The sequence below is a fragment of the Nicotiana attenuata genome, unplaced genomic scaffold (genome assembly GCF_001879085.1).
Source record: "Nicotiana attenuata strain UT unplaced genomic scaffold, NIATTr2, whole genome shotgun sequence".
Lineage (NCBI taxonomy): Eukaryota > Viridiplantae > Streptophyta > Magnoliopsida > Solanales > Solanaceae > Nicotiana > Nicotiana attenuata.
In genome coordinates this window covers 484,801-494,219 of record NW_017670432.1, presented here as the reverse complement: position 1 = coordinate 494,219, position 9,419 = coordinate 484,801, and the positions used below count along the sequence as shown (strand labels likewise).

At 36.2% G+C, this 9,419-nt stretch overlaps 1 protein-coding gene across 1 annotated transcript; it reads right to left on the bottom strand.

Annotated features, from left to right (window-relative positions):
• Nucleotides 1-3,353: 3,353 nt before the first annotated feature.
• Nucleotides 3,354-7,966, bottom strand: LOC109239313 (aminoacylase-1). Its single transcript, XM_019405860.1, has 4 exons — nucleotides 7,024-7,966; nucleotides 6,304-6,441; nucleotides 4,124-4,363; nucleotides 3,354-3,718 (listed from the first exon to the last, which is right to left on the bottom strand). Exons 1-4 carry the CDS (start codon nucleotides 7,888-7,890, stop codon nucleotides 3,605-3,607), a joined length of 1,359 nt encoding a protein of 452 aa, XP_019261405.1. The 5' UTR covers nucleotides 7,891-7,966; the 3' UTR covers nucleotides 3,354-3,604.
• Between the last annotated feature and the right edge of the window lie 1,453 nt (nucleotides 7,967-9,419).

Below are 9,419 nucleotides of genomic sequence, written 5' to 3'. Positions count from 1 at the left end.
TCAGCCTATTTTTTGCCGTTTTTTAAATTGTATTTTGTACTTCTGAATCTGGTAAGTATTAGCTAAGAATTGAATGAAATATGTAATGCAGGTCATATACGAAATGTCTGTTTTGTATATTTTTGTATAATAACAGTCTATTTTTGTATATTTTTTGCATAGTGACAGTCTATTTTGTATATTTTTTGTATAGTAACAGTCTATTTTGTATAGTGATAGTCTATTTTGTATAGTGACAGTTTATTGTATATAAATTGTATAGTGACAGTCTATTTAGTATATTTTTATATAGTGATAGTCTATTTTGTACATATTTTATATAATAACAGTGTATTTAGTATATTTTTTGTATAATGACAGTCTATTTTGTATTTATTTTGTATAGTGACGGTCTATTGTATATAAATTGTATAATGATAGTCTATTTTGTATATTTTTTATATAGTGACAGTCTATTTTGTATAATGACAGTTTATTTAATATATATTTTGTATAGTGACAGACTATTTTGTATATTTTTTGTATAGTGACGTCTATTGTATTTAAATTGTATAGTAAAAGTCTATTTTGTATACATTTCAACGTTATGCATAGTTACCTGAGAAAGAACAATCATAAAACTTCTACAATTCCATAAGTGTATCGTGTAAAATTATTGTAATACAGTATACTTAGTCAGTATACACTGAGTAAGTAGTTTCTAATACTTAGTCATTTGCAATAATCTATTTTGTCGGCCTGTTATAATTATTTTCTAATGGCACATATTCCTATCGTTCCATGAAATTAAATAATTTAATTTTTGCTGGAGTTAAATCTGATCAACAAATAGACAGTGCTTTAATTTGGTAGTTATCAAATAAAATTTTTCAACAATTCTTCTTCGAGTTTTTTTTTATCGACTTATTAGAAGAAAAAAATTAACACATGGCGAACCAGAAATGCTTGTGAGACCATAGGAAATAGAAACTAAAGGAGACGAATTAAAAATACATAGGATATTCGTTGGGAATAACATCGCTAGTGGGTTTCTTTTCAGGTGTTGGGCCAATGATATGGCCCGATGGTTTTTGTTTGAAGTGCTGTGTTTTATAATTTCAATTGCTAGCCGTTATAATTAGTTTAGGGCTATAATATGTAGGGTATAATTTTATGGCTACCGACTGTTATAAGTTTTCAGCGGGTGGCTATATATGATTTTCTTTCAAAATTTCACGTTAGAACAACTGGGCTCCCTACTTTTCAGTTTTATAGCTCATATTTCAATTTACAACCAACTAGCCCAAAAATAAAAGGCTAAAATTCAACATCCAACTCCAATAGGTTCTCAAAATTATTATTTAATTTTTTACAAAAGATTCCTCAAGCTTTTAAGTTAATTTTTGAATCAGTAACTATAACTCAAATATTAGTTCAACAAACCAAATTCATTTGGGTGGTGAAATTAGATTTTTAACAAGCTTAAATATGTGGATTTAAATTTCGAATTTGATATAGTATAAGGAGGTTGTATATAAAATTTGAAGTCATTTAATGAAGATTTGGACTGGTTTTGAACAAGAATTGCAATTGAAAATCGTGGAAGAAGTTCGTCTACGACGCTTATATAAAGGTGTATAAAAGTGTATAATAGTGTATAAGGTGTGTTTCTACACTCATATACGCTATTATACATAGTTATACAAAAAACTGACTTCGTCTTCTTCCTAGCATCTTTTCTGAAATTTAACTCAAATCTTGCTCAAATCTACTCCAAATCATTTCAAATTTAATTTTTGAACTCCTTTTGATATTTTCAATCAATTGGAATAACACTCAATCCAAACAACTAACAAATTCAAAAATACCCATTTTCGAAAGCAAAGCTTTGAATGGTCTTCAATGGTAGACTTCTACTCTTCAATTTTCTTACATTGCAATCAAGTGACACAAGAGTAGAAGCAGAAAATACACGGTCCCTTGAATCGTATGTAGAAGATGTGAGAAGAAGAGAGAATGAAAACAATGGTTGTGAGAACACAAATTTAACTCCATAGATGTTAGAAGCAATAGTTGTAAGAATATATATTTTGAATTTGCTAGTGCTTTCAAAATATGTAATGTGGGCTAGGTCGGGTAAAGCTTAAAAACATTGGCCATTTTTTGTTATGGTATGAAGTTATGTGTATTTTCTTGTAATTCTTTCTTTGTAATATTTCCCAACATTAATTTAGGAGAAAATCTTTGCATGCTATCGACATCATATATTTATAAGTTGAAAACTATTCTTGCAGGAGGCATCTATTTTCATGCTACAAGGTTTCAATATGAGCATGTGAAGTACATTTTGTTGCAAAGGTCGAAAGGAGTACGACTTATTTGTTGTTAGTTAGAAGAACTAAAGAATCTTCGCTAAAATATAAATCCTAATGATATCTTGCTCTATCTTTTGTTTTCTTTTTTCTGGGTCATAATATCTTTTGATTTTAGGTTTGACAAACAAATGGCACATCTTGAAAGAAAAGTTTATACTTTTAAGCACAACGTCATCTCGTCATTGCTTTCACATAATGATAATGCACATTAATTTGAATCGTAGTTTTTATGAAAATCAATGAGCGTGCATTATCACATACAAACTCAGAGAAACAAAATTATCAAAGAAATTATGGGGAAAATCAAATAGATAATGTAAGAAAATCCTTTTTTCACAATTCTCAGCCAATTAATTAAAATATCATTTTTGATATTTACCTCATACATGATACTTAAAACAGGCTACCATATAATATCAACAAATGAGCATGATTAGTTTATTATCGTACAATTTCTTGATAAATATCCATCCACTCTTCTATAATAGGAAAAAATGCGAGAGCTTTAGGACGTTGATGAACCATTTTATGGAAAAATAATGATTTTTCGAGGTGATTTATGTCAAGTAAAATTAATTGTTCCAAAATTATGAAAAAAAGACTTGCATACACACATAGACTAAAGCTAATTTAAGAAAACTGCCAGATCGTGTTGTGTCAATTTTCTTTTTTCAAGTTCATATTCAAGCATTTCAGGTAAAAAGAAACTTCAGAGATTACAGAGCCATCTAAATCTAACAAGCAGCAAAGTGATCAAAGTAAACCAAAATGCAAAAACTAAAGTTAGGCCGGAATACCCTTGATTAAATATCGGTCTAGATATACGATTTAAGCTAGTTCATATCTTGAGGTTGTACATCTGCCTAAAGGTAGTTTCTCTTCCGAAGATTGACTCTTCTGAAGAATTTGCATAGATTGGACTGGGTGCACAAGCCAGGCTTAGCTTTGACATTTCGTTAGCCAGCTAGCAATGAATTTATCTTGTTTAGAACTGGAAAAAGAAAGAAGGTCCACCGACCCAGTCTGTTCTCATCATCGCCTGCAATATTCTATTTCCTACATGCAATAGCCAGAGAAACTCCATATTCAAAGTAAATAAGGGAAAATATATGTAACACATGAACGAATTTTAACACATTGATCATCTTGGTCAATGATTGTGAAATATCCATGTTACTTATTCATACAGTAGAAAGACGTCCCTGTCTTCCAAGACAAAAGAAGCTCAAGGTTTCTTCAATGGAACTTGCTCACAATTCTTCCCTTGAAGCCTCATCTCTTGGATGCTCAATATAAGATGCATACGTTTTGATTATTGACTCATAAACATCAATACCTTTCAAATACTCATCCTTGTTCAAGAACTGCAGCAATAGAGAATGTATATTAACTATACGCCAAAGTCGGGATCTCCACCAGATAAAACAAAACTATTTAAACAGGGGAACACAATTTTCAAGTCCAGTCAAATTCACTATATCACAGGCATAATATTGAAAACTGGTGAATCCTCAGCTGCTATGGTCATAATTTACATCATTTTTTGGGTCGTGTAAAATGTTGCTTATATATGCACCAAAGAGTTGATAACTGGTAAAGAGTAACCATAGCCATCACATTGTTTTCTTCTTCCTTATTGTGGAGTTCTCAATTTCTTTTGGCTTTCCCATCTTAAGAGTATATGTTTAATAGGTTTGAAAAACTGTGTGTTTAAGCACAGACAACACTACCGCGGTCTCACCATGTATGCAATAGTAAATAATGCTCACCTCGTTGTGGTCGTGAAGAAGAATGGGAGTGTTTGCCATTGGAGAAAATCCTATTGCTGGCAGGCCTCGCTCACGAAAATAGCGTGCATCTGTCGATGCAGGAAATATTTCTGGTTTTCCAACTCCAGCATTAGCTTTGACGATAGATTCTTCTAACAGTGCCCACCAAATATTGGAACTGTCAACAGCTGTAATGGCTGGCCTTCCAAACTTGTCATTCACAGACACCTTCTGCTTGAACTGTCGGAGAACAAGGGTATCGTCCAGTCTCTTAAATTAACATACAGCATTTCTAAATATTGTTCAAATAGACAGCTGATACGAAGTCAGACAATAATCAGCAAGGAATTCTATCAAGTAGTATACCACAAGATAATTTGGGAACTATTATCCACCTACAGAATTCAGTAAGGTTGGGGGTGAGGACATGTAATTTTTATGGGGTCAGGAATTTGCCATCCATTTACGAATGATGGTATGATCCTTTCAGACAAGAGTTTTCTCAAATATGAACACGCATTTAAGCCCAAGATGACAAATCAACAAAAGCAAAGCCATGTTACTCACAGACTCCCCTTCAAGCTCAGGCTATTGTAGGTCCCAGCAGAATATTGAACTTCTCAGACACTCAGTCTCAGATATGAGATAACTATTTCCACCCATCCCACTTTATTTCGCTCATTCTTTTTGGAGGGTCTATTTGACCAACTTCTCTAGAAACATTGAGCTCATTAATTTATCTTTTAAAAAAGTTTAAGTTGTGAAGTTTCTTATCTCAAAAGATCTTGTAAAACATAGTCCAAGAAAACAAGAAAACAAATTAGATGATGTATCCTTTTTACCATTCCGTTTTAACAAAGCATGTTGTCTAACAAAATAAGAATTAGTCAACTAATACGAGGAACATGACAACATAATATTTTAACTTCCAGGAGCTACAATAAAGGAAGCACCCAATCTTCAACCTCAAGACGAGTTAATATTTAAAAGAATTTCCATTTACGATGTTTTTTTAATCTAAAAGGATTGATAGTTCCTTCACAAAATGATTAAAACTTTTGCATAAAGAGGCACATAATTTTGCCTCCTTAACACCCTCCTGGGTTGAAGAGACAGGGCAGTGAAAGGAAATGAAATCTCAAATAGTATGCAGGAAGGAAAGTGGTTTCATTTATGAATTTCCTCAGCACATCCATCATATGTTGCGCATCCAGATGTATTCAAAGTACTTTCATGCTCTTTCAAAAACTCTGGCTGCCTATGCTTACAAGGACATCCTTTAAAATGGGAAACCCACATGTAACTAACATTTCACATCATCCAGTTCAAGCCTAGCATGCCTTGAAGTAGAAATGCGTCCGTGCACAAATTAAAATTAAAAGATACAGCATATGCATGAGCATACTGAAGGACACAACCTCCTCGGAAATTGGACGTTTTGCAAGAAGCTTTACTAAAGTTGTCATCAGTAAAGTAGCGAAGGCAGATTGAAGAAACATAATAGCTAAAAACTAGTGACAGATCCCAGAGCGGATCATTCAGGTTTAGTCTTGGAGAAGCAAAGAAGACAACAACAACACTAACACTATCTCAATCCCAAACTATGGGATCGAGAAGTAAATACTAAGATATAAAAGTCAGATATTCGTTACTTATGTCTCTATTACAAGAACTTCTCCGGAACATGGAAGCAACTAAAGTTTGTTGAAAACAGTAGGGCCTGCCAAATCCTATATATTATTCACTTCAGAATATTCCCTTATATGAGGGAAAACATGGCTGATTAAAGGACATAGAAAGTGAAAGGATGAGAACAAGCTAGAAATGTAGAAACTCTCGCAGTCCTGGATTAGACTTTTCTACTTCCATAAACTAACTGGAATGCAGTAGCTTGAAAGACAGGCTTAATCAAAGCTTCAGATAGACTGCTGGTTACTAGGCTCACTATGTTAACACTTCATGCCAGATTGGGAGAAAAGAAAGGCATGGAACACTTTTCTTTGGATTATCCACCACTGCACCACACCCAACATAAGGAAAACAGTAAAATGCAAATTGTTCTAGGCCTCACTCTCTTTGTTAAAGGACTAAGGAGGTATAGCGAACAGGAGGCTGTCACATCATTACAGATTGTCTATTGCAGCTCTAAAAGGAGAAGTGAGGACTATTATTCCTAATACCTCAAAAGTCATGTTTCGTGAAGCAGGTGCCCATTCCTCAGCTATTCTCTTCTCCAAGGATGCTTGATCTGCAGTTGGTGGTACTCTGATGTCAAATCCTGCTTGGGCTTCAGATGGCTGCAGGTTCATGACAAAACCCTGTCACAGAAATAAAGAAGTCCATGTCTTAAACTTATCTCAACTGCATGAATAAGGGCGCCACTGTTTGACAAGAAAGGGTTGTTCCGCCGAATAAAGAGGAATTTATGCGGAAAACACCCTAAATCTTCTGTCAATCACTCTCCAAATGTTTGTTAGATTGAACCTCAGGAACAGCAGAAAAAGCATATTAAGATGAACTGCGTAATGAAATGTTCAAATTCATATACTCCAATAGTTAAATTTATCTCCATTCACTAAACTACAGTAACATTTAAGCTCTTTTGTTATTTTATGAAAAGCATCTAAGCTCTTTTCTCAGAAAAAATTAGTACTTTATAGAATTTGTAAAAACCATCAAATAGTGTGTAAGGTTACTACTACAGAACTTGATGGCATTGAATGATTAAGCTCAATCAAAGACTCAAAGAATTCGTCAGACAAGGAATACTACAGGGAGAACTAAAATGAGCCACAAAGTTCTCGTTGCTAAAAGTATCACCAAGGGAAGCGCAATATTCAAGTACGAGTATTTTGTATAACATAAAAAATGGTCAGAATCAAACAGTTAGCCTGACTTACGGAGGGAGAAGGGGTGCCAGCTTTCAAGAAGACCATATTAACAGAAATGACCTCTCCTTCAGCTTTCAGTCCCGCCTTAACTAAATCGAACTGCGCAGCCCTGAATCTCCTTATAGTTTCGATGCTTTTAAGTAGATTCTCCATGGCAGTATTATCATAGAGCTTAGCCCCGTGCCCCGGAGCACCTACAGCTTTAACGACCAGCCACCAGGGGGACCTCTCCCCATAGAATGCACGATAGTTTTCGGTGGGCGAAGGCAAGCCCTCGTCAAGTACAATCCCAACATTCATCTTCACGAAGACATCGGAATCGACAAACTTTCCGGCACCATCGACTCCGCCGATTTCCTCGTCGGGGACGAAGGAGAGGTAGACAGTGCGCGTTGGTTGGAAGCCAGAAGCCTTGAGCTTGCGAATGGCTTCCAGGTACTGCAAGCCCACGCACTTCATGTCCTGAGAACCCCGGGCGTAGATGTTGCCGCTAGTGGGATCTAAGTGGGCGGAGAAAGGTGGGTGGGCCCACTTGTTATGCTCGGAAGGGACAACGTCGGTATGTGAGTTGAGGAGAACGGAAGGGAGGCTGGGGTCCTTGCCTGCCCATTTCAGGAGAATCAAAGGCTTGCCCTTCACCAGCTCCAGGGTCTGGGAATCCAGATTTAGCGACTTCGCCTGTGAGGTTATAAACTCGGCGGCTTCATTGTACTTGGGTTGAGGTTGGGCTGTATTGATCTGAAGGTACTGTTGGAATCTTGATATGATTGTCGACGCATCTTCCGTGGCCGTCGCTGTGACCAACAACAAGACCGACAGACACAGAGAGTAATGATAAGAGTTGTGCTTGTCTCGCCTACCGCTGCAAAAACTCATCTCCGACGCCACTCCTTCTGACTTCAAACTAATGGACAGTATCAAAAATGGAATATGTATGTTAACAAAAGGCCAAAGTCATATGTATTCTTTTCTTTACAGCTTGCTTGTATTGTACTATTGTATACTTTTGATATAATATATAATATTTGGATATATTGTAGTATTGTTTATGCGCCAATTATATCAACAATAAACTTGCAATACAACAACAACAATAATATACCCAATATTATCCCATACCGTAGGGTGTGAGGAGGGTATTGTGTACGCAAACCTTAGCTCTACTTTGTGAGGATAGAAAGGTTATTTCTAATAGACCCTCGGCTCTGGAAAGCATGAACACCACATTAATGAAAAATATAGAATAGAAGGGGCAGTACCAAAAAGCCATAGAATAAAAACAACAAGATAGTAAGGTGATCAACAATGAAAGAAAACAACAATTAGTCATAAAAACCTATTATCAACAGAAAGCGAGACTATGTGCTAATACTACTGTTATGAACACTCTAGACTGCGTGCTCTACTACCCTAATACTCGACTTTCATACATTCCTATCAAAGGTCATGTCCTCGGTCAGCTGAAGATGCGTTATGTCTTGCCTAATCACCTCTCCCCACCTCTTCTTTGGCCTGCCCTTACCTCTCTGTAGGCCCTCCAATGCCAACCTCTCACACCTCCTCACCGGGGCGTCTGTGCCCCTCCTCCTCGCATGACAAAACCACCTGAGTTGTGTTTCACGCATCTTGTCCTCAATGCCACACCCACCTTATCGCGAATAATCATTTCTGATTCTATCTAATCTGGTGTGCCTGCACATCCATCTCAACATCATCATCTCTACTACCTTCATCTTCTGGACATGAGCGATTTTGACTGGCCAACACTTAGCCCCATACAACATCGTTGGCCTGACCACCACTCTATAGAACTTACCTTTAAGTTTTGGTGGCACTTTTTTTGTCAAATAAAACACCGGAAGCGAGCCTCCATTTCATCCATCCCGCCCCAATACGATGTGTGACATCTTCATCAATCTCCCCATCCCCTTGAATAATAGACCCAAGAATAAACTTGCAATATTATTTATATATATAAAAAAAAGTAAGGAACGAGATAATATTATTATATAAGTAAGTAAGGTAAAGGATAAAATATAATTATTTAATAATAAAAAAAGGTTGGATGAGAGAAAATAATAAGGTAACGACGCGACACTAAATCGGTCATTTCATAAAGTGTCACTTTTCATCGTTTGATAGGTTTGAAAAACTGTGTGTTTAAGCACAGACAACACTACCGCGGTCTCACCATGTATGCAATAGTAAATAATGCTCACCTCGTTGTGGTCGTGAAGAAGAATGGGAGTGTTTGCCATTGGAGAAAATCCTATTGCTGGCAGGCCTCGCTCCCGAAAATAGCGTGCATCTGTCGATGCAGGAAATATTTCTGGTTTTCCAACTCCAGCATTAGCTTTGACGATAGATTCTTCTAACAGTGCCCACCAACTATTGGAACTGTCAAC